The sequence below is a fragment of the Lutra lutra genome, chromosome 11, assembly GCF_902655055.1.
Source record: "Lutra lutra chromosome 11, mLutLut1.2, whole genome shotgun sequence".
Classification (NCBI taxonomy): domain Eukaryota; kingdom Metazoa; phylum Chordata; class Mammalia; order Carnivora; family Mustelidae; genus Lutra; species Lutra lutra.
The window spans coordinates 20,749,324-20,776,426 of record NC_062288.1 but is presented as its reverse complement, the minus strand read 5'-3'; the positions used below and the strand labels follow the sequence as shown (position 1 = coordinate 20,776,426).

Sequence of the window (27,103 nt, the reverse complement as noted above, 5' to 3'; positions counted from 1 at the left end):
GAGTTTTTAAAATCATTGTTTAGAAAAACAAAGGTACTGCCTTACGGTCACACTGAATACACCCCAAGTTTCTGTTCAACTTCTGGGTAAAAGTTTGCCCAGTTTTGCCATGACAACACATTTTAAAACCCTCATTTCAAGTTTTAGAGTCTACATGGCATCAAAATATCTCAAATACCTCCATCATAGTATCACAGAACCTTTTCCTCTGCAAAGGAGACATCAGGGCAGAGGACACCAACCTGTGGACTTTAGAATGTTAGGAAGCTATCAACTTCAATTTGAAGAGATCTGCAAATCCATAACATGTCAAGCACTATTTTTAGCCTGAATAAATAATGTTTCATGCTTATAATTTGGAAATACATGTAAATATTTTCAGTATTAATTTTGAAGAATATTAAAATTGAGTCTTCGTTATTTAAAAGGGTTGGGAAAGCACTGTCTTACGGACTGTCTTGTTCCACCCACTATTCTACACACACATTGCCTCTTCTACTACATGGTCTAACAGACTGCTATCCAGCTGCAACCATGAGATGAGGTCATTTATTCATATAAATGGCTGGAACATTTTTCATAACAGTAAGTAGACCTCTCTGTGAGGAAACTCATTACATTTTAGATAGCTCTCATTTTAACAGACATAATTTTTTCCCTAGAACTTCTAATGTTCTAGAATTACTCAGAAGTAATCTCATCCACTTTGTACATGAAAGCCCCTGAAATACTTGAGACGGTTACTGTATCCTCCCTAGGACTTAACTCTCATACCCTGTCCCTCAGTCAGGGAGGTGACATGATTCTTCATTCTACCATTCTCCTCTTGCCCCTTCTTGGCATGTGCCCATCTGTCAATGTCCCTTTTAAAATGCCAAGCACAGAACAGCAGACCAGATTTGTTCTGCCTATGGGAACACAGAGCAGACCTATTATATCCCCTGAATGAGACACCAGGAGCATTAAAATCTTAGGACTTAAGCCAGGTCTCTCCCACCTTGTTTTAGGACATTTGAGTTTTTTGTAGTCAACTGTCCATTAAATCCTACCTTGCTTCATGGGACCATTATCCCAGTCTTTTAAGGTCTTTCAGAATCTTCGTTTTTGCCATCTAACATATTAGCTACTTCTCCCTGTTTATGTCATTTGTAAATTGATGAGAGGGTTCATACTACAGTGAAACTTATTCATTCTTGGCATTTAAATGATCTTCTCTTGCTTAACTGACTAATGACATTACATTAGGAAGAACATAAATTTTTATATTTAGTATATCATTTACATAATTCAAGACATTTTACATTAACGATTATTCTCTGCTTACCTAGCAATGGCTCTGATGAAATCTAGAGATACTGTGCATTTGTACTTTGGTCCATCAAGCTGATCATCATGGCCAACCAGGGTTAATAGCTGAAGGGTCACTAGAGAGGTAATCTAACAATAAGAAAACATTTTTATGAGCTGTTTTGATGAGATTACATGATACCCTCATTTCTAAAACATTTTTATATGTAGTTCCTTTGATAGAGATACATAACTGAATTCACAAGAATAACTACAAAGAATATAACTTTGAAATTGGCATACATAAATTTGTACCATATGCTTAAAGTTCTGGTTAACCTATCAATCAGTCTTTAAGGATTCCACTAGAGACAGCTTTGCTGCTTCATTAATGACTCACACGATTGCTAATTTTTAAAAACTACAAATAAAGCACATTCCTTCTGTACTCAGAATTTTATGGAGTCTCTATCTTGACACCTCAGAATACCAAATCTGTACTCTCTTGAGAATTGAGCAGTTAAAATGTGGATGTGGGCCTTTTTCAGAGTTGGGTAATTGGTTAGATAAGAGATAAATACACCTTTCAGATCTGGGCTTAGTCTTGATCACCAATTGGGTAGTCAGGAAAACACCAAAAGGATCAATACTGGCAAAACTAAAAGTGTATTTTAGTAGGTCCAATCAAAATACAAGATAACTTCACATTCATAAGCCCAACAAAAATATTATGGATGCTAATATCCAAGAAAGAAAGTTGATTCAAGACCTGGAATTCTTTGAGCAGCCCATTCTCTTTTCCCAATATCTTGCCCCACCGCTTGCCCCACTGCTCCCCCCGCCGCCAATTTCTTAGTCTCATCTGCTAGATAACAGAAGAGGTCAGCAATGGCAACAAGAAAAGATAAGGAAACTTGCTTTGTGGCAGTATTTGGGATAAGAGTTTTTAAATCTGTAATACCTAATCACAAGTCTTAAGAATTAAAAATACTCAATTTGAGACAAATACTTCGCAGATGCTCAATAAACATTAGGTAAGTGATTAAAAACAATAATAGCAGTAATGATTTGCTTGGTACCAAGTACTCAATAGAGTATCTCATTTATTCCTCAAAACCTTAGAAGGTGGACATTATTACACTCACTTTATAGATAACCCTTAAAGGTGTTAAATAACTTTCTCCAGATCCTAGAGCTGGTAGGTGGCTTAGCAAGATTTCAAATCTAGAGTCCCTGCTCATCCTAATACACTACACAGACTCCATTCTGTCTCCCATTAAAAGTGTTATGCAGTGTTCAGTCAGCTGTCATTATTTTATTAACAAATTAAAAAATGAACAGATGGTAGATTTCACAGTATTTTATATACAGAAAATTCTATATTTAGCAAATACGAAGCATTTTTGCTAATTAGAAAAACATTTTGTGTTAATACATCAAAATATGAAGCTCTGCATTTAAAAAGCTAAGACTTTAATTTCTAACTCAATATCACAAATTAGGTTATGCCTTGAAACGTTTTTTATAGATGTGTGTGTTGAAAAGAGTTAAGCATTCTGTAGCTGTTGTACACTGTTATACAGGTCTATTAGAACAAGCTTATTTGTAGGGTTGAAATCTTACAATCTCCAGTTTTTATCTTTCATCTATCAAAATTGACAAAAGGCATTAAAATTCTCCCATTATGAGGAGTCTGTCCTTTTCTTTTTGTAGTTGTTAGGTTTTGCTTTATATTTTTGAACCTGTTATTAAGCGCATGCACTTAAAAACCACTATTTTGCTGATAAATTAAACCTTGTCATTACTATCCAATGATTGCTTTCTTCAGTAACGCCTTTGCCTTACAGTGTATTTTTTCTAATATTAATATACCTGTATCAACAATCTCTTAAGTGATAATCTTTTTCCTTTTTCAACATCTTATTTTCTTAGCTTTAGACAGTTCTCATGTACACAACATGTATACATGCCAGTCTGACAATCTTTACCTTTTAAGTTAGACTATATGCTCTACTTGCTTTTATTACAATGATATTTTAAAATTTTATTTCTATCATATGTCAACCTCTCTGTTTTTCTTTATGTGTCTTTCTTACCTTTTTGAAAAAGATTTATTTGAGACAGAAAGAGAAAGAGAGACAGTGCATGTGTGTGCACATGAATGGAGGGAGGGGCAGAGAGAGAGAATCTCCAAGTGGACTCTGTGCTGAGCTCAGAGCCTGAAGCTGGGCTCAATCCCAGGACCCCAAGATCATCACCTGAGCCACGATCCAAAACTAGATGCTCAACCAACTGAGCCACTAAGGTGCCCTTCTTTTTTGCCTTTTACTGAACTGAATTATAGTACCTTTCCATTCTATCATTTGCTCTTCTATCTCGGAAGTAGTTACTTAGTCCAGTTCTAATTTCTGTTTTGATTTCTTCTTTGGCCCCTAAGCTATTTTAGAATTCTTTAATTTCCAACTCATGGAATTTTTAAATTTGGAGATTTAAATTTGGAGATTTCTGGGGGGGGAGGGGCGGTGGGGAGGGAGTTGCTAGAAGTCAGAGTGTGGTCTGTATACTGGCAATCCTTTGAAATTTGTTGGGACAGCTGAGTTGTCCAGGAGGAAAGAAGAATGCACAGAAACCTGAATGTCACTGTGACAAAGAGTGAAACTGACCACGGCAGTCACCCTGCCGGGCCCCTTCCTTCTTTGTCCCCAAAATGTCTCCAGCTGATGGCAACAGAGCACAAAACATGCCCACAGAATGTGATGACCTCACACGAGGCAAAAAGGTTGGAGATAAGAGTCTTCTCTCTTACTTACGTAAGTACCTATATAATATACCTTCCATTTTGCCTCCTGCCTGTAAAACCTATAATATTACAATGGGGCTCTTTACTGAAAAAGTCTGCCAGCCCCTCTATTAGAAAATTGCTAGATACAGATAATTAATTTAACCAATGTGGAAATCAAGATGCTCACTGACTTACCTGAAGTGATAATGATGGGACAGTGCCAGAAACTCAATTGGCTAGGATTTAACTTTCCTAACTACAACTCAAAACTTTTGAAAATCCTAATGAAACTGTGATCACAGCTATGAGAGCTAACATCTAAAGAGGCATATTAGACACTTGCCTGAAAAACAGTATGTGTTGAACGAATGGGGATGATCTGTAAAAAAGGTAACGTTCAGAGGAGTCAAGATGGCGGGGAAGTAGCAGGCTGAGACTACTTCGGGTAGCGGGAGATCAGCTAAATAGCTTATCTAAAGATTGCAAACACCTACAAATCCAACGGGAGATTGAAGAGAAGAAGAACAGCAATTCTAGAAACAAAATCAACCACTATCTGAAAGGTAGGACTGGCAGAAAAGTGAATCCAAAGCGACAGGAAGATAGACGGCGGGGGGAGGGGCCGGCTCCCGGCGAGCGGCGGAGCAACGGAGCAAAATCAGGACTTTTAAAAGTCTGTTCCGCTGAGGGACATCGCTCCAGAGGCTTAACTGGGGTGAAGCCCAGGTGGGGTCAGCGCAGCCTCAGGTCCCGCAGGGTCGCAGAAGGATCGGGGGTGTCTGAGTGTCGCAGAGCTTACCGGTATTAGAACGGGGAAGCCGGCTACAGAGACAGAGCCGAGGAGTGACTCTCAGCTCAGGGTTGCCTTGAACCGGTCGCAGGCTCGGTCAGCTCGGAGCGCGGCCGGAGGCCAGGGTGACGGGAGTCATTGGGCGCTGTTCTCTGAGGGCGCACTGAGGAGTGGGGCCCCGGGCTCTCCGCTCCTCCGGGCCGGAGACCGGGAGGCCGCCATCTTCATTCCCGTCCTCCGGAACTCTACGGAAAGCGCTCAGGGAACAAAAGCTCCCGAAAGCAAACCCGAGCGGATTACTCAGCCCGGCCCCGGGTAAGGGCGGTGCAACTCCGCCTGGGGCAAAGACGCTTAAGAATCACTACAACAGGCCCCTCCCCCAGAAGATCAACGGGAAACCCAGCCAGGACCAAGTTCACCTACCAAGGAGTGCAGTTTCAATACCAAGGAGAGCGGCGGAATTCCAGAGGAGAAGAAAGCAAAGCACGGAACTCATGGCTTTCTCCCCATGATTTTTTAGCGTTGCAGTTAATTTTTTTTTCTTTTTCAATTTTTTTTTCTTTTTCTCTTCTTCTGCTAAATTTTTTTAACTTTTACCGTTTTCTTTTTTAACGTTTTTTAAATAGTTTATCTAATATATATATATTTTTTTCCTCTTTTTATATTTTTTCTTTTTCTTTTTCTTTATTTTTTTTAAATAGTTTCTTTTTTTTTTTTTTTTTTTTTCCTTTTTGAACCCGTTTTTATCCCCTTTCTCCCCCCTCACAATTTGGGATCTCTTCTGATTTGGCTAAAGCATATTTTCCTGGGGTTGTTGCCACCCTTTTAGTATTTTACTTGTTCCTTCATAAGCTCTTATCTGGACAAAATGACAAGGCGGAAAAATTCACAACAAAAAAAAGAACAAGAGGCAGTACCAAAGGCTAGGGACCTAATCAATACAGACATTGGTAATATGTCAGATATAGAGTTCAGAATGACGATTCTCAAGGTTCTAGCCGGGCTTGAAAAAGGCATGGAAGATATTAAAGCAACCCTCTCGGGAGAGATAAAAGCCCTTTCTGGAGAAATAAAAGAACTAAAATCTAACCAAGTTGAAATCAAAAAAGCTATTAATGAGGTGCAATCAAAAATGGAGGCTCTCACTGCTAGGATAAATGAGGCAGAAGAAAGAATTAGCGATATAGAAGACCAAATGACAGAGAATAAAGAAGCTGAGCAAAAGAGGGACAAACAGCTACTGAACCACGAGGGGAGAATTCGAGAGATAAGTGACACCATAAGACGAAACAACATTAGAATAATTGGGATTCCAGAAGAAGAGGAAACAGAGAGGGGAGCAGAAGGTATATTGGAGAGAATTATTGGAGAGAATTTCCCCAATATGGCAAAGGGAACAAGCATCAAAATCTAGGAGGTTCAGAGAACCCCCCTCAAAATCAATAAGAATAGGTCCACACCCCGTCACCTAATAGTAAAATTGACAGGTCTTAGTGAAAAAGAGAAGATCCTGAAAGCAGCCCGGGAAAAGAAGTCTGTAACGTACAATGGTAAAAATATTAGATTGGCAGCAGACTTATCCACAGAGACCTGGCAGGCCAGAAAGAGCTGGCATGATATATTCAGAGTACTAAATGAGAAAAACATGCAATCAAGAATACTATATCCAGCTAGGCTATCATTGAAAATAGAAGGAGAGATTAAAAGCTTCCAGGACAAACAAAAACTGAAAGAATTTGCAAATACCAAACCAGCTCTACAGGAAATATTGAAAGGGGTCCTCTAAGCAAAGAGAGACCCTAAAAGTAGTAGATCAGAAAGGAACAGAGACAATATACAATAACAGTCACCTTACAGGCAATACAATGGCACTAAATTCATATCTCTCAATACTTACCCTGAATGTTAATGGGCTAAATGCCCCAATCAAAAGACACAGGGTATCAGAATGGATAAAAAAACAAAACCCGTCTATATGTTGCCTACAAGAAACTCATCTTAAACCCGAAGACACCTCCAGGTTTAAAGTGAGGGGGTGGAAAAGAATTTACCATGCTAATGGACATCAGAAGAAAGCAGGAGTGGCAATCCTTATATCAGATCAATTAGATTTTAAGCCAAAGACTATAATAAGAGATGAGGAAGGACACTATATCATACTCAAAGGAACTGTCCAACAAGAAGATCTAACAATTTTAAATATCTATGCCCCTAACGTGGGAGCAGCCAACTATATAAACCAATTAATAACAAAATCAAAGAAACACATCGACAAGAATACAATAATAGTAGGGGATTTTAACACTCCCCTCACTGAAATGGACAGATCATCCAAGCAAAAGATCAACAAGGAAATCAAGGCCTTAAATGACACACTGGACCAGATGGACATCACAGATCTATTCAGAACATTTCATCCCAAAGCAACAGAATACACATTCTTCTCTAGTGCACATGGAACATTCTCCAGAATAGATCACATTCTTGGTTCTAAATCAAGTCTCAACCGGTATCAAAAGATTGGGATCATTCCATGCATATTTTCAGACCACAATGCTCTAAAGCTAGAACTCAATAACAAGAGGAAATTTGGAAAGAACCCAAATACATGGAGACTAAACAGCATCCTTCTAAAGAATGAATGGGTCAACCAGGAAATTAAAGAAGAATTGAAAAAATTCATGGAAACAAATGAAACAAATGAAAACACAACGGTTCAGAATCTGTGGGACACAACAAAGGCAGTCCTGAGAGGAAAATATATAGCGGTACAAGCCTTTCTCAAGAAACAAGAAGGGTCTCAGGTACACAACCTAACCCTACACCTAAAGGAGCTGGAGAAAGAACAAGAAAGAAACCCTAAACCCAGCAGGAGAAGAGAAATCATAAAGATCAGAGCAGATATCAATGAAATAGAAACCAAAAAAACAATAGAACAGATCAACGAAATGAGGAGCTGGTTCTTTGAAAGAATTAATAAGATTGATAAACCCCTGGCCAGACTTATCAAAAAGAAAAGAGAGAGGACCCAAATAAATAAAATCATGAATGAAAGAGGAGAGATCACAACGAACACCAAAGAAATACAGACAATTATAAGAACATACTATGAGCAACTCTACGCCAACAAATTTGACAATCTGGAAGAAATGGATGCATTCCTAGAGACATATAAACTACCACAACTGAACCAGGAAGAAATAGAAAGCCTGAACAGACCCATAAGCAGTAAGGAGATTGAAACAGTCATCAAAAATCTCCAAACAAACAAAAGCCCAGGGCCAGACGGCTTCCCGGGGGAATTCTACCAAACATTTAAAGAAGAACTAATTCCTATTCTCCTGAAACTGTTCCAAAAAATAGAAATAGAAGGAAAACTTCCAAACTCATTTTATGAGGCCAACATCACCTTGATCCCAAAACCAGACAAGGATCCCAACAAAAAAGAGAACTACAGACCAATATCCTTGATGAACACAGATGCAAAAATTCTCACCAAAATACTAGCCAATAGGATTCAACAGTACATTAAAAGGATTATTCACCACGACCAAGAGGGATTTATTCCAGGGCTGCAAGGTTGGTTCAACATCCGCAAATCAATCAATGTGATACAGCACATTAATAAAAGAAAGAACAAGAACCATATGATACTCTCCATAGATGCTGAGAAAGCATTTGACAAAGTACAGCATCCCTTCCTGATCAAAACTCTTCAAAGTGTAGGGATAGACGGCACATACCTCAATATTATCAAAGCCATCTATGAAAAACCCACCGCAAATATCATTCTCAATGGAGAAAAACTGAAAGCTTTTCCGCTAAGGTCAGGAACACGGCAGGGATGTCCGTTATCACCACTGCTATTCAACATAGTACTAGAAGTCCTAGCCTCAGCAATCAGACAACAAAAGGAAATTAAAGGCATCCAAATCGGCAAAGAAGAAGTCAAACTATCACTCTTCGCAGATGATATGATACTCTATGTGGAAAACCCAAAAGACTCCACTCCAAAACTGCTAGAACTTGTACAGGAATTCAGTAAAGTGTCAGGATATAAAATCAATGCACAGAAATCAGTTGCATTTCTCTACACCAACAACAAGACAGAAGAAAGAGAAATTAAGGAGTCCATCCCATTTACAATTGCACCCAAAACCATAAGATACCTAGGAATAAACCTAACCAAAGAGACTAAGAATCTATACTCAGAAAACTATAAAGTACTCATGAAAGAAATTGAGGAAGACACAAAGAAATGGAAAAATGTTCCATGCTCCTGGATTGGAAGAATAAATATTGTGAAAATGTCTATGCTACCTAAAGCAATCTACACATTTAATGCAATTCCTATCACAGTACCATCCATTTTTTTCAAAGAAATGGAACAAATAATCCTAAAATTTATATGGAACCAGAAAAGACCTCGAATAGCCAAAGCAATATTGAAAAAGAAAGCCAAAGTTGGTGGCATCACAATTCCGGACTTCAAGCTCTATTACAAAGCTGTCATCATCAAGACAGCATGGTACTGGCACAAAAACAGACACATAGATCAATGGAACAGAATAGAGAGCCCAGAAATGGACCCTCAACTCTATGGTCAACTCATCTTCGACAAAGCAGGAAAGAATGTCCAATGGAAAAAAGACAGCCTCTTCAATAAATGGTGTTGGGAAAATTGGACAGCCACATGCAGAAAAATGAAATTGGATCATTTCCTTACACCACACACGAAAATAGACTCAAAATGGATGAAGGATCTCAATGTGAGAAAGGAATCCATCAAAATCCTCGAGGAGAACACAGGCAGCAACCTCTTCGACCTCAGCCGCAGCAACATCTTCCTAGGAACATCGCCAAAGGCAAGGGAAGCAAGGGCAAAAATGAACTATTGGGATTTTATCAAGATCAAAAGCTTTTGCACAGCAAAGGAAACAGTAAACAAAACCAAAAGACAACTGACAGAATGGGAGAAGATATTTGCAAACGACATATCAGATAAAGGGCTAGTGTCCAAAATCTATAAAGAACTTAGCAAACTCAACACCCAAAGAACAAATAATCCAATCAAGAAATGGGCAGAGGACATGAACAGACATTTCTGCAAAGAAGACATCCAGATGGCCAACAGACACATGAAAAAGTGCTCCACATCACTCGGCATCAGGGAAATACAAATCAAAACCACCATGAGATATCACCTCACACCAGTCAGAATGGCTAAAATTAACAAGTCAGGAAATGACAGATGCTGGCGAGGATGCGGAGAAAGGGGAACCCTCCTACACTGTTGGTGGGAATGCAAGCTGGTGCAACCACTCTGGAAAACAGCATGGAGCTTCCTCAAAATGTTGAAAATAGAACTACCCTATGACCCAGCAATTGCACTGCTGGGTATTTACCCTAAAGATACAAACGTAGTGATCCGAAGGGGCACGTGCACCCAAATGTTTATAGCAGCCATGTCTACAATAGCCAAACTATGGAAAGAACCTAGATGTCCATCAACAGAGGAATGGATAAAGAAGATGTGGTATATATACACAATGGAATACTATGCAGCCATCAAAAGAAATGAAATCTTGCCATTTGCGACGACGTGGATGGAACTAGACGGTATCATGCTTAGCGAAATAAGTCAATCGGAGAAAGACAACTATCATATGATCTCCCTGATATGAGGGAGAGGAGATGCAACATGGGGGGTCGAGGGGGTAGGAGAAGAGTAAATGAAACAAGATGGGATTGGGAGGGAGACAAACCATAAGTGACTCTTAATCTCACAAAACAAACTGAGGGTTGATGGGGGGAGGGGGTTGGGAGAGGGGGGTGGGGTTATGGATATTGGGGAGGGTATGTGCTATGGTGAGTGCTGTGAAGTGTGTAAACCTGGCGATTCGCAGACCTGTACCCCGGGGGATAAAAATATATGTTTATAAAGCTGTAAAAAAAAAAAAAAAAAAGAAAAAAGAAAGGATGAATACCCAAGTTTTGTAGCAACATGGACGGGACTGGAAGAGATTATGCTGAGTGAAATAAGTCAAGCAGAGAGAGTCAATTATCATATGGTTTCACTTATTTGTGGAGCATAACAAATAGCATGGAGGACAAGGGGAGATGGAGAGGAGAAGGGAGTTGAGGGAAATTGGAAGGGGAGGTGAACCACGAGAGACTATGGACTCTGAAAAACGATCTGAGAATTTTGAAGGGGTGGGGGGTGGGAGGTTGGGGGCACCAGGTGGTGGGTATTGTAGAGGGCACGGATTGCATGGAGCACTGGGTGTGGTGCAAAAATAATGAATACTGTTATGCTGAAAAAATAAAAAATTAATTAAAAAAAAACAAAAAAAAAACAAAAAACAAAATATATATATATATATTATATGTTTATAAAAAAAAACAAAAACAAAACAAAAAAAACAAAGATTGCCTGAAGAAAACAAATCCAACTTTCTACTGTTCAGAAGAGATACCTCTAAAGCAGAAGAATATGAGAAAGTTAAAAGTCAAAGGACAGAACGAGATACATCAAATACTAACTAAAAGGAAAAATGAAGGTATATCAACACAGATAAAACAATCTTAAAAGAGATTTAAAGAAAGGTTCATTTAATAATGACAATATGCATGCCCAGTGCTCATCTCTCTTACAAGATGAGTTGCTTGAGATCTTTACTCTGAAGGAACGAGACAAAGAGCAAGACTGGCAGCCAAGGAATAACACGGATCTTTGGGGGAAGAGTACATATCCCTGAACATCAAGACAAACTCGTTATCCTTCCTATTTTGGAAGCAGGTAGGAATCATGACAGAAAGTAGGCCTGAAATTTTAAGAAGGTTATATAGAAAAGAATTAACACAGTTTCCTACGGCAAAATGCATACATTAACTTCAATCTTCTCTATTTTTCTGTAAGGGATTCATTTGCTAAAGTAGGTTAGTAATAGTCATTTGAAACTCACACAGTAATCTTCCTTATTATTAAATGCAGGTTTCTTTTGCAATTTCCTTTTACAATAGAAGAAAACATTAATTACCTTTTTACTCTGCCAGTGGCACTTCCTTGTAATATTTCTTATAACTTCTACTTTCCTGCAATTCCAATATTCTCATATATTTAATCCTTTAACTTGAATTGCATGCTAAATTATTCTTATATATTTTTTCATAAAGAAACACAAAAATCTGTCTTTAGTTAAGTTAGAATTTAAAGAATATTTTTGGATAGCTTAACTTTTACTACTTTATCACATTAGTTGCAACAAAATTCCAAAGGCAGTAAGTTGAACTAGATAATCCCTGAAAGTCACTACCAGAATTCCATGCATAATCGTGTAAACTGTGTGAAGGATAGAGTATCACTTTAAGATACAGCAGTCAAAAACTATTAATTATTTATAATTATAAATTATTAAACATTAAGACGACTGCTCAATGAGGGGGAGAGTATGATTTACAAAGAGCTAATACACAAAAAAAATCTAAAACCAAATGAAACAATTAAATTAGGATGTGATATTTCAAATTAAAAGTGACTAATTTCAGACTTTTTTATTCCTTGACTTTACCATATGAACAAAAACAATATACAAATAGAGTTTAAGAGAATACTACACAAAGCAATGTACAAATGTACCAATTTAAAAATACTCTGCCAGTTTATTAAAATATTGCTAGAATAAAACTGAAAAAAAAATCATGTACAAAGATTAACTTATGGCATGAACATTTTGAATCTCAAACATATTAACCTACGCCTAAAAGAAAACTTGCAGAAGAAAATACATGAAACTTTTGGAAAATTATTTCTATACATGTGTAAGTTCACGAATATCTATCTATCTATCTCAGAGGACTGTCCTCTTAGAGCTAGATGTAGTTCTATATTTAGTCATTAAAATGGCAGAAGGGGCAGAAGAGGGGTGAAGGGAAGGGCTTTTTGTTAGCATCTCCACATCGAGATGATTTTGGGTTATAACCATAGGTCTGTGTATGCGTTCTTATGAAGTACCTGTGTTTGTTGTGCACAAGGTTCATTTTTTTGCAACATCTAAGCTTTTTGGATGTCCTGAGGTGACAATGTATGATAAGATGTACAGCTAGTGAATTAATCAATTTATAAGTTTCTTTTTGTTACTGATAGGAAAGCAGCAGCCAGGACATGGAATTGTTAAGCTGACTCTGAGAAATGTCAGGACTTATTAAGATGGCAGCAGAGAGGCAGAAGGAAGCATAGAAGGAGAGATGTGTGCAGATGTGTTCATATTTACATTGTAATGATAACTGTTAATGTGTGTGTCTCTCTGGCTGTACTGTAGGAATACATTAAGTGAGTCAATGCAAACATACCTCCTTGCTAATAATCTGAAGAGTACAGATTGGATAATGAATTCTTTCAGAAGCATCTTACATTGTGTACTCTTGTTACTTTATGTCTCAGTTTCAATTGAACATTAAGGGAATACAGTATTTTAATTGTAACTCTGCCAGTATCTTTATCTAGAGGGTTGCCATTTTTGCCTTTTAGGAAATTTTTGTTGCCAGGAAAAGCAGGATTACATTTTTTTTCTTTCAGATGGAAATGGTGTAATGTATTCTTGGTTATCAAAATACTCGTAGTTTGAGGACTCTGAAACGGTAAATATTCATGGTGTGTAAAAAAGCATGATCTTAACTACATTAAAATGCTTACTTGTAGATATACACATCGGACCTAGAAGTTAAACTGTAAACTGTTTGTGATTATGTGTAACTTTGTTCTTCGTTTCTTGTGTTTTTCAGTTTCCTTTTACATGTTAACTTTCATTTTTCAAATTTTTTTAAAAAAGATTTTATTTATTTGTTTGACAGACAGAGATGACAAGCAGGCAGAAAGGCAGGGAGAGAGAGAGAGGAGGAAGCAGGCTCCCCGCTGAGCAGAGAGCCCCATACGGGGCTCGATCCCAGGACCCTGAGATTATGACCCAAGCCGAACACAGAGGCCTAACAAACTGAGCCACCCAGGCACCCTTCATGTTAACTTCTAAAAAATAAAATTTTTAAAACCTAAAAAAGAGTATCTACACTCCTCTCCATTAGCCAATTCATAAAAATCATTTGATTTTTATTTCTAATTGCATATTCATGAAACTTTTTATAGCACCTCCTGAGTTGCTCTAAGTACTGTGGATCTACTAATTTACTTCTCTGCCCAACTTAAAATGTTCATGATAACATAATGAAATTGTATCTCTAGGCTGGCATTAATACCTAAATAGTATGATATGATCAGTGGAAATATGGTAGAAGTCTCTAGATGGTGAAGGTACTTGGGACCAGATTCATTATATATAGTGTCCCAGTTGTGTGTGTGTACATGTGCATGCATAAGGTAGAGATGGATGACAGTCTTTCCCATCTGCCGCAGCAACCAATACTATTGTTAGAGTCATTCCCATTGGTAAGGCCCCAAATGCAAGAAGTGATTCTGAATACGACTCTGTTTCTAGCAAAGAAGAATAAACTGGAATATACCGCAGTCAGTAAAATTAATGTCTTTTTATTTTTTAAAGATTTTATTTATTTATTTGACAGACAGAGATCACAAGTAGGCAGAGAGGCAGGCAGAGAGAGAGGAGGAAGCAGGCTCCCCGCTGAGCAGAGAGTCCGATGCGGGGCTCGATCCCAGGACCCTGAGATCACGACCTGAGCGGAGGCAGAGGCTTTAACACACTGAGCCACCCAGGCGCCCTAAAATTAATGTCTTAAAGGGATTTAATCTTGATTGGGAGTAAACTCCCTAAATAATAATGGTAAAATATATTTGAATATTCTGAAAAAAATGTTAGCACTGAACATGTCATGCAACTGAACTTTGAAAAAATGTCATGCAACTGAACTTTGAATTACCCTTGAATATACTGTATAAACAAATACTAACAAAGAGCATAGAAAGTAATGTTAGAAAGAAAATATAAAAAATAGGAGAACTTAAAAAATAAAATTAATTTAAAAAAATAATATATGGAAAAAAAAAATAGGAGAACTTCTGGTCCAGACAAGATGGCACAGAGTCGTATTTACTGTTCCTTCTTAGACAAGTACATACCCTGGAAATAACCTAAGAAGCAACCAAAGGAGGACTCAGGAAGGCAGACTACTTAGGGACCAAGGACTAGAGGAACAATATAAAAAGCAGGGGGTCCTGTGATTCTCCACCAGACAGCACAAAGTGATCCAAGCCGTGCATTCCCTAATTCCCAATACAGAGCAGACTACCCACGTAGGCTTATTCCTCCCTGGACTGAACACAAATCCTGCCCCCCACAAAACTGGCAATTGTGAGTTCAATATCTCAAAACACTGTCCTTCCTGAATAAAGTGGAAATAAAGACATTCTCAAAGGAAAACTAAAGAATCTGTAATTAGCAGACCTACCCTCAAAGTACAATCAAAGGAATTTTTCTTCGAACAAAAGGAAAATGTTAGAAGGAACCCTGAATGCCAAGAAATAAAACAGAAGAGTGGAAAGAGCAGAAATATGGATAAATCAAATAGGCTATCTCCCCCATGAATTTTCTAAATCACATCTGATTAAAAACTATACCACCACCTGATACTCAAAAAAGACAATATCAAAAACACAAGATACCAGCTCACACCGGTCAGAATGGCTAAAATTAACAGCTCAGGATACAACAGATGTTGGCAAGGATGTGGAGAAAGGGGAACCCTCTTACACTGTTGGTGGGAATGCAAACTGGTGCAGCCACTCTGGAAAATATTATGGAGGTTCCTTAAAAAGTTAAAAAATAGAACCACCCTAATGACCCAGCAATTGCACTACTAGGTATTTATCCAAAGGATACTAACATAGTAATCTGAAGGGGCACATGTACCCCAATGTTTACAGCAGCAATGTCCACAATAGCCCAACTATGGAAAGAGCCCATATATCCAATGACAGATGAATTGGTAAAGATGATGTGGGGGATGTATGTATATGTGTGTGTTTGTGTGTGTGTGTGTGTGTGTGTGTGTGTGTGTGTGTGTGTAATACATATATACATATATGTCATGGAATATTACTCAGCCACCAAAAAGAATGAAATCTTACCATTAGCAACAATATGGATGGAACCAGAAGGTATTACACCAAGTGAAATAAGTCAGTCAGAGAAGACAAATACCATATGATTTCACTCATAGTGGAATTTAAGAAACAAAACAGATGAACATAGGGAAATGGAAGGAAAAATAAGATGAAAATTGAGGGATATCTGGGTGGCTCAGTTGGGTAAGCATCTGTCTTCAGCTCAGGTTAGGATCCCAGGGTCTTGGGATCGAGTCCCACATCGGACTCCTTGCTTGGCGAGGAGCCTGCTTCTCCCTCCGCCTCTACCTGCCACTCTGCCTGCTTGTGCTGTCTCTCTCTCTCTCTGACAAATAAATAAATAAAATCTTAAAAAAAAAAAAAAAAAGAAAGAAAAGAAAAGAAAATTGAGAGGGAGGCAAACCATAAAAAATCAGAATACCAGGAAACAAACTGAGGGTTGCTGGAGGGGAGGAGGAAGGGGTATGAGATAACTGGGTGATAGGCGTTAGGGAGGACATTTGATGTAACGAGCACTGGACATTATATGCAACTGATGAATCACTAAATTCTACTTCTAAAAAGAAAAAAAAAAAAAAAGACCAGAAGAAAAAAAGCGGATTAAAAAAAAAAAAAAAGCCAAATAAATAAATAAATAAATGGATGAATCTAAAAAACAAAAAGAAAAGTTGGAAAACAAAGGAACACTGACCTCACTTATAAAACAAGTATACAATTACCACCTAGCATGTACACCATCAGGCATTTATCCCAGCAAACTGCATGTTCACACAAAAACCTATACATGAATGCTCACACAGCTTTATTTCTAACAGTCAAAAACAAAACTATATAAAACAAAACAAAGAATGGGAGAGCCTAGATGCACTTCAAGGAGTAAATGTTTAAACAAACTGTGGTACATCCATATCACAGAATACAACCCAGCAATAAGAAAAAGAATGAACTATAACATATGCAACAATTTGAATGAATCTCAAAGGAGTTAATTATGCTAAGTGGAAAAAGCCAATCTCAAAATATTACATACTAAATAATTCTGTTTATAAAAATTCTTTTTTTTTTTTTAAGATTTTATATATTTATTTGACAGAGAGAGTACAAGCAGGGGGAGCAATAGAGGGAGAGGGAGAGCAGACTCTCTACTGAGCTGGGAGCCTGATGCAGGGCTTGACCCGGGACCCTGGAATCATGACCTGAGCCGAAGGTAGACGCTTAACTGACTGAGCCACCCGGGTGGCCCTATAAAAATTCTTGAACTGACAAAACTCTAGAGATGGAGATTGGTGACTGCCAAGGATTGACAGAGGGAGCAGGAAGGAGGTAGGTATGGTTATAAAAAAAATTGTACTGATGTCACTGGTCTGTATCTTGACTATACAAACCTACACATGGGATAAAATTTCATTAACCAATTAGGCACAGACATACATATAAATAAATATATGAAAAAGTGGGAAATCTGAATAAGATCAGTGGATTGAATGAATGTCAAACTCCTGTTTTTGACACTACAATTTTATAAGATGTAACCTTTGGGGGAAACAGAATAAAGAGCATATAGGAAGAGCCCATATTATTTCTTAAAAATGAACGTGAATCTATAATTACCTCCCCCAAAAATGTTTATTTAAAAAATAGACACACAAAATCCAATAAAATAAATACACACAAAAAATTTTAATGACATATGGTGAAAAATGTTATCTAGACTTACTATGGTGATCATTTCAAAATATATGCAAATCTTGATTCCTTGTGTTATACACCTGAGACTAAGATAATGTCGTATGTCAATTGTACCCTAATAAAAATGTACATACAGTGTACGTATGTACATACATACACTGATAAAATACACAAAATACAGAGAGCTTTGAGAAAGACCTTATAAACTGCCAGAATAAATACTCTCTCAAAATGTTTAAGTATCTATGAAGTTACAAATACCTATTTGTAGAAATATAAACACTTTTTGACTCATATTTATAGGGATTTAAGAAATTACTCGATAAAATCTTGCTTAAAATGGACAAATCAGAGATGTTAATTATTTCAATATTGATGCGTTACTGTGGTGAGGCTATATAGATTTTAAAAAGCATACAGATTACAGAATTCCTTACTGAAAGCCAGATGGTTAGTTATGACTTGTGGCTCAGCAGCAAAGGATCTGTAGCGCTGGTTTCATGCTCTGAGCCCATAAAGGTCTCACAAAGTTGTTACAAACCTGTGACCTGTACAACTTATTTCCTCTAGAACATATGATTATAGCAAAACTATTATTATGTAAATCCCAGCCTGAGTGTTCCACATTTTCCCAAAATTTACTTTTTATTTCTATTTCTTAAAACTGTGAAAGTTTTTTGTTTGTATGGGGGCTATAAAAACCAAATGCTTCAATATAAAAATGACTACAAGATAAAATTCTGAGCTAGTCCAGCAGGACTGAAAACCTTGGAGATCAATGCCTCATTTTACGGATGAGAAAACAGACATCATAAAAGGATGAATGGCATTATCAGTCCCTGGTCATTCACCCCAAACAAATATGTTGAGGCACTTCAGCAGATGTTGCAAAATTATTTAATCCAAAAGTCCCCGTGAAAAAGAATACATACGACATGCAGACCATGTTAGAGGTTTACCAAAAAAATTTCAGAGTTGTAATAATTTTAAATTAAGCACTTAATCTTAGAATGTTTAACATATTAAAAGTGTTTAGCCAAAATAATGCTTCCCTTTGACTACTGATGAATATTAGAAGGTAGTCTCTCAAAGCTATTAACTACTGTACTGAGGACCCCAGTCAGTGTTTTTATCTTGTCTTCCAGTGTTCCTCAAAATTCCTGAGAATGCTATATATATAACCTGGCATTCCTTCCCTCCTTCAGGATCTAGCAGAGGCGAGGGAGGTGGGGGGGAGAGAATTATAGGACTGGTTAATATTAGAGATCACGGGTAACAGTGATATGGGGACTGGAACTTATTCTTGAGTCCAAGCTACAAATCAGATACAGATATTGACAGAACTAGACCTCTAACTTATAGATATAGACACTGTGATAGGCATTTTAATTTCTTCAGTCCTTACAAGAACCTCACCATGAATTAGGTACTATACATAAACCTCTTTTTCCAGATGAAGCAACAACTTCAAAGAGGTTAGTAAATGTCTAAGGTCACTGAGCTAACAGTTGTAAGAGCAGCACTGAATCTGAATACCATCTAAATCCAAAGCTGATATTCCTTACACTACCCCAAAAGGGAGCTGCAGAATACGGGAAGTGATAACTTTGTTGGGACAGACTAGGGAAAGCTTTATAGGAGTAAAATGACAACTCTGGAAGCATTACACACTGAAAGGGGGTTCTGAGAGTGTGCTGGAGGTTAGAAACCCAGCAGCAGAGACACTGCAGACAAAACAAAGACCTTAATGAAACTGTAACAAAAAGGATAAAATATCTCCACACAGCCAAATGTCCTGACCCAGGACACAGGTAATAGCATTAAGAATAATCAACAATCCGGTCAACAAAATTATCAGATGTGAGGGGTGTGATGTCACCAAAGTAAAATATTAAAGTGGAATTTACTAATCTAATGAAATGTTAACTTTTCATAAATCAGACTGCATATTAAACATAAAATTACTGTTTTCTTTTTAAAGATTTTATTTATTTATTTGACAGACAGAGATCACAAGTAGGCAGAGAGGCAGGCAGAGAGAGCGGGGAAGCAGGCTCTCTGCTGAGCAGAGAGCCCGTTGCAGGACTCTGGGATCACGACCGGAGCCGAAGGCAGAGGCTTTAACCCACTGAGCCACCAGGCGCCCCAAAATTACTGTTTTTAAGGTTAGATTTGTAAAAGACAATTTAAGGTGGGGAAAAGCATGATTTCTTAAAATCTAAAATTACATAACACTAAAAATGGTATTACAAAGCAAAATTTCTCACACATTTGTGGATTTAAGACCATTTACAGTTGAAAACATTAAGTTAGGATAAACATTAAAATTTTTAAAGGCAAAAGCAATGAAAACGTCTTTCCTGAAGCACTGAAATCATTCTCAAGAGGTGTCATTTTAATTATTTAAGTAAGTTTAAATTTTTGTAGGGAAATTATTACCCCCCTCTTTGGTTTCTATTACCTATTAAGGCATATTCTTTTGTCAATAATTTTCAGATTTTAACCATTTTCCACAGCTGCTTTTCTTGTCTGTTATGTCAAGCTCAAATTCAAATGAATATGAAAGTAGCCTAGGGAGTGGATTTTCTTTTTCCAAATCAGGATTTAGATTTGGTGCCAGGAAATACAGAATCACGTTTAAAAAAAAAAAAAAAAAAAAAAAGCTGTACTAGAAGAAGTCAGGATCTAGTTGAAGATACGGTCAAAGCTTGAGAAATGGGGAAAAGAGTTATGGGAATCATTTAATATTAGTGTTAAGCTTGAGTCATATGCTGCCATTGATGTTTTTCCTCAAAATAAAATTTCTGGTTTTTAGTCCTTGGTTTAAAAATAAAACGCCTAAAAATCTGAAGCATCCTGCTACCAAAGAAAACAGTATTTCCCTAGCTTTCATGTGCTGCCAGCAATATTGACCATAATTAAATAATTTTATTTTACTTTATCTTAAAAGAATCAATCTGCCTAAAGTCACATGCCGAAGTATCTATTTTTTCCCTCTGACTAGCTTCTTGGTCACGAGGAAGGCATTCACAAAGAAAAATTACAAGTGAAAACTTCCTCACACTTGGGTATTTTTTAATTTACATGTTAAATGGGCTTGTGCAGTATTTACTTAGTTAATCTTTGCTCTATGAACTATTATGTTCTTTGTTCTCATCTATGTAGGGGATGAGCTGATTATTTATGTCTTAACAAGAGGAGTTCATGTACCACACTGAGGATTTTTTTTCTTAATCTGAGAGGCAGTCACTAACAAGCTTCAGCTGGAAGTGCTTGATGTTAAAACAGTGTGAACCTGCTCCTGGGCTAATAAACTATGTTCTTTCTGCCAACAAAAGGAAATCAATTTACAACTGTAATTAATTTTTAACATGCTCATTATTTTTATACTTTCATAGGTTGGTATCTATGTCAATTGATTTGTGAAATACCCTGTCCTGTTTGTCCTGGAGGAGATTTACAACCTGAAACCTATTAAATTATTTAAATAAAAGAACTTAACACATGATATGTTAATGCATGAGGTTCATACAACCCAACAAGCACCACATTTGATTTGATTTCAGATGACGTGATCTTTCATGAGCACGTGGCGGACATCAAGAGAGTTCAACTGACAGTTACACACACACAAAGTAGAACTGATGAGTGTGGCAGTAGAAGGGATAGGCAAATGCTGTCAAAGACGCTCAACTTAAAATCATCACCTCTGGGAATTCACCTTTGGAATTTTTATTTCCAAAAAAAAGTGGGGAGTAGACTATTAGTCTTCACTTATGGTCAGATAAACAAAAACTGGCATATATGTTTTTACAAGAGAGAACTAAAGAGAGCGCCTCTAATCTCTGGAACTTAGCACACAAATGACTGCAAATCATTCATATCTAGAAGACCATAACTGCAAGCTGAGGAGAATGGGAAACCATTCATTCAATGAGTGAATCTCATGTTGAAGGCACTGTGTGAGAGACACAAAAATGAAAAGACAAGGGTCTTTGTGGCGTCAAAGAATTCAACATATCAGAGAAAACAAACACATAATAAAATGGTCATGACACAATATGAGAGGGATGGATGCTAGTGATATGTACAGACTCAACTATCTGATTATAGAGAAGAGAATGAGTAACAGGGAGGAAGACAAAATGTGGAGTCATTGAGAAATGGCATTTGGGGGTGTGGAGCATGAAGCATTAAAGAGAGCTCAACAGTGGTAGGGAGACAGCACATATAACAATACAAAAGAAAAACTGGTGTGTTTTCAGAGACCAGACAGTTGATTTTGAGGGCACAGAGGGTGAATAAAGAAAGTGGCAGAAGAACGTTACAGGAAAATATAATGCTGTGGAATGGAGAATTGATATTACAGATAATACAGCTCATTTTAAAAAGTGAAGGCAGAAAAACAAGATCAAATTTATTTTTTAAGATTTATGCTGACGACTGGAAGATAAATTCAGAAGTACATGATGACAGGGAGACCAGTCATAATGCTGGTGCATTCATCTAAGAAATAATGAAGCTACATATTTAAGGTGATGCAGGGTGGGTGGGAAGAAAGGAATAAGTCCAAGAGATATTTGTACTTAGGAGGAAAAACAGACTGGACTTGGTGACCGACTGACAACAGGGAAACAAAAGTGTTCAGAGATGATTTCTCCATTGAACTAAAAAAAACCTGTATTATTTGTTTTTCCAGCACCTAACATCATGCATGCCACAAAGCATGTGCTTTGTTAAAGGATGAATAAATAAATGATTAGTTTTGAAATCCAGGTAAGGCTGAAAAACAGAAAAAACGTTTAGGGACTAATTTTTGGTTTGGATAGATTAGTATAGGATGGATGTGGCACGTTCAGGTATGATTGCTCAGTTGGCAATTTCGGTCCGGAACTAGAGAGGATAATGGCTAGAAATACAGGATTCAAAAGACATCAGGGGTGCCTGGGTGGCTCAGTCGTTAAGCGTCTGCCTTCGGCTCAGGTCGTGATCCCAGGGTCCTGGGATCGAGCCCCACATCGGGCTTCCTGCTCAGTGGGGAGCCTGCTTCCCCCTCTCTCTCTCTGCCTGCCTCTCTGCCTGCTTGTGATCTCTGTCAAATAAATAAATAAATAAAATCTTTGAAAAAAAAGACATCAGCAGGCACACAGCATCTGAAGCCAAGGGAGGAGATAAGACAGTTGTGTGTACACTTATTTCCCTTTCTGATTCCTTAAAGGGCATGATTATTTTTGATTCTAAGAATTCAACTCTTTCACATTTAAGGTGTCCAAGGTGAGCGAGCAATTAGATGCTACAGACGACTTGGCACTGAGAACCCCAATTTTCCACTATGAGAAATGAAATTCGTCTTTGTATGGGCAGGTGAGGCCAATGTCCTCCAAAGGACTCCAATTAGTTGCAAGCTGACAAGAAATCAAGACAATTTCTCATTGGAAATCCCCTTAACCATCAACATTTCTTCTAACCATCTTTTTATAAAAGTATTTTAAAGTATAGCACACATTTCCTTAACGTAGATTTTCCAGGTCATTTATCTCCTAAACTATTCTTATTAAAATTCCTTTCCTCATGAAAATGAACTAGTCATACAGCTCTAACTAAGGTATGCATTTGCCTATATAGTCACTATATTAATAGTACAGGTTTTTGGGGCACCCGGGTGGCTCAGTGTGTTAGGCCTCTGCCTTCAGCTCAGGTCATGATCTCAGGGTCCTGGGATTGAGCCCCGCATCAGGCTCTCTGCTCAGCGGGGAGCCTGCTTCCCCTTCTCTCTCTGCCTGCCTCTCTGCCTACTTGTGATCTCTCTGTCAAACAAATAAAATCTTTTTAAAAATTCTAAAAATAGTAAAGGTTTTCTTAAATACGCTCATGCAAGCACACACCCCAATATGTTCTTTAATGCTTTCAGAAAAAAAAAAAAAAAATCTACCAAGTAAAAAAAAATGTATTGGTGTTGAATACATTTCCCCCAAAAATGTGAACAAAGGGTATATATATTTGGAATATTTATTAGAAGCACTACTAAGCTCTGAGAAAGGTGGCTATGAAATATTGCCTACAAAAATAAGTACCAATGTATTATTTTACGCAGAAGTTGAAAGCATAATTTATGCAATATTTTTTATCCCTTAGGCAGTATTTTATATGTCACCCTGAAGCAATGGTTCCATTTTTCTAGATTTCAGTAAAAACGCCTATCCTGGGCTAATATATCCAGAAAGGCAAAGTGGCTATACTGATGAAATTTAATACCAGATTTAGGGAAGAGCTGAGTAGGCGTAACCCTGTTCTTTTACCAATGATGACAAAAAATTCAACCTTTACCCCTGGCAACAGAGTAAAATATACTATGCCTTTTTTTCATCGTTGGTAATAATTAATACTAGATTCCTTACCACTAAAGTTACTTTGCTCTTTTCAAATATGAAATATCCCCAAATAGGTGGTTTTTTTTTTTTTTTTTTAAATCTCTGGGAATAGGCACAAACTACAGAGTGTCTGATGGCAGAACAGTAATATACCCACATCAGGGGTAGGAGTGGATTTGAGAATCTAATTTACTGCACCAGTGGAGACTGAGCACCATGGCGGTCAGGCCCTTCACTGCTAGAGAAGGGTCTGCCTCTGTCAAACAACACCCCTGCCGACCTATTCATCAGTGAAGTAGGCATTAAGTAAGCCTCCTTTACCATGTTTGCAATGAAATGGCCCACAGTCTCAGTTGTGGTTAAAAACAGTAAGATTATTAGAAAATGTCAGCATTCAAGATATCTTCAGTGATTTATATAATTTACCTTAATAGCATCAAGTATTTAAGTTGGATAATACAGAGAATATTGGAATGCTGGCACAAGCCAAATGAAGCATAAAGAAATCACAAAAATAGCTTTTTTAGTATGCAGGGAATTTGTTTTCAGGAAAACTGCTGTTTGCCAACCTTAATATAAAAAAAATTACCATACTTCAAGTCACTTCATATGAATATATTATAGCTAGATTTTAGGAAAGTTACCCTTTACGTTTACAAGATTCAAATTCTCACCTAATCAGTACATGCATGGGATAATATTTCATCAACTGTTATTTCTGATGTTATGTGACTACCATTTGATAACTGTTATTACTTTTTCTGTAAAAACATAAATCAAATCACTGTAATATTATGCAATAAACTAATTTTTTAAGGTAAAAAGGTTTTTAAGTAAAGTCTATAAAATCAGCTTATTTGGTTAAAGTAGCTTTGGTTAAAAATTTACAAAAGTAGATTGAAATACTGTATATAAAAGAGTGACACAATAGGGTAACTTTTTTTTTTTTAACCTTAAAAAAATTATTTTATTTATTTATTTGACAGAGAAAGAGAGAGCACAAGCAGGGGAACAGCAGGCAGAGACAGAGGGAGAAGCAGACTTCCCACTGAGCAGAGAACCAGATACGGGGGCATGATCCCAGGACCTGTGCCTAATCTGAGCCAAAGATAGACGCTTAACAACTGAGCCACCCAGGAGCCCTAGGGCAACTTTTAATCATAAAGTATTTGAAATACACCCATGTAGCTTTTTAAGACCCACTTCGTTTAGCCAAATATAATACAACAATTACTTGTCCATAACTTGATAAGTTTCAAGGCTTAACTGAGACTGATATCAACAGACTGAACTAACAGAATCTAATTTAGTTATAACTAAATCTAAGTAGGTATTAGCAAAACTTAGTTATGACACAGGTATTAAACAATCATGCTCCATAAACACTAAGTTCAAGGCATGTCAGAAGGAAAGATTCAACAAACAGGTTTGTTCGTTTTACTTGGAAGAAGACATTCAAATACCTATATTATCAAAGAACAGGGACTAATGAAGTGAAAAATTCTATTTTTATCTATTCACCTTAGATATTTTAATATTAATTTCCCTTTAAGTATTTAAGTATCAATTCCCTCATTCAGCATGTCTGTCCTCTCACTAAATACACACATAGGCCATTAACCTTAGTACAAGCTAGAAGCTGGCAGCTGCACCAAGAAGGGCAGTGGAAGCCACAGACTGACTCGGAAGTCCTGAGGGGAGGAGCAGCACCCTCTTCACATTCATACTCTTTATCCAATAGTGTGCCTGCAACATAGCAGGCCTCAATAAGAATCTGTTACGTGAAATCTTTTTTTTTTTTAATTTATGTATTTGAGAGAGAGTGAGTGAGAGAGAGCATGAGAGAGGAGAAGGTCAGAGGGAGAAGCAGACTCCCCAAGGAGCTGGGAGCCCGAGGCAGGACTCGATCCTGGAAGTCCGGGATCATGACCTGAGCCGAAGGCAGTCGCTCAACCAACTGAGCCACCCAGGCGCCCTATTACGTGAAATCTTAAGCAAAGAAAAAAAAAAATTAATTCCAACCTGGGAAAGAAGATAAATACTAGCTCTGAATTTGAAGTATGAATTAAAGTAGATTATATTAAAATTTTTCTTTTTAAATGTTTCAAGTTAAATAATATTAACAAAATCCCTTCTATACTGTAAAAAGACCAGAAAATTATATAAATTTAGTGAACAGCTACCTATATAGAAGAAAAATGCCAAAAATCTGTTTTTGGTTGGATAAAAGGTTAGCAGCCCTAACAAGTGTAGCAAAAACACCTTCCAGCTATGGTAAATTAGAGACAAGGCATCTACTTCAAAAAGCTCTCACAGATGGGGGCACCTGGGTGGCTTAGTGGGTTAAAGCCTCTGCCTTTGGCTCAGGTCATGATCCCAGGGTCCTGGGATGGAGCCCTGCGTTGGGCTCTCTGCCCAGCAGGGAGCCTGTGTCCCCCCCCACTCTCTCTCTGCCTGCTTCTCTGCCTACTTGTGATCTCTGTCAAATAAACAAATAAAATCTTAAAAAAAAAAAGCGCCTCTCACAGATGAAATAATTAAATTATAATTCTGCATTCTGACTGATGATGATTTGGAAAATATCACAATTATTAGTTTAAGTATATCCTATATAGCTTATAAAACCAACAACTAAATGAGCAGAAAGCTTAAGGTTATCTAAATGCTACTATAATTAATACAACTTTCATGGGGAAAGATCAAGTTGATTCATGACAAAAAAATTAAACTGATATAACAAATATAGTTCAAATATATTTCATTACGTATATGGTATCATGATGTGAGTTCACAAGCAGAGAAAGTAGAAATGGATATGGATAATGTACAGATAATACTTTATCTGTAATCTGTACATTATATTTTGCTCAAAAAAATTTTACTCTTAGAAATGAAAATTTATAAGAACACTTTAATTTTTCCTTATTAAATTATACACACCTAAATAAAAAGCCATTCAGAAATGAGTTATTAATTACTGAAAAAATTCAACTTGTCTATATGGTACATAGAACTATTTTTTTTTTTAAAGAATTTATTTATTTGACAGAGAGAGATCATAAGTAGGCAGAGAGGCAGGCAGAGAGAGA

At 37.2% G+C, this 27,103-nt stretch overlaps 1 protein-coding gene across 4 annotated transcripts in view; it reads right to left on the bottom strand.

Moving 5' to 3' along the window:
- Nucleotides 1–27,103, bottom strand: part of ORC5 (origin recognition complex subunit 5) — a 92,345-nt gene that overhangs the window by 9,228 nt on the left and 56,014 nt on the right. For 2 of the 4 annotated variants that reach the window (XM_047694828.1, XM_047694829.1), the window contains one exon: nucleotides 1,325–1,437. The exons of the other annotated variants lie outside the window; for them this stretch is intronic. In XM_047694828.1, the coding sequence (XP_047550784.1) occupies nucleotides 1,325–1,437 (113 nt within the window). Of the gene's footprint in view, nucleotides 1–1,324; nucleotides 1,438–27,103 lie in introns of those variants that run through there. 4 annotated transcript variants of the gene reach the window in all.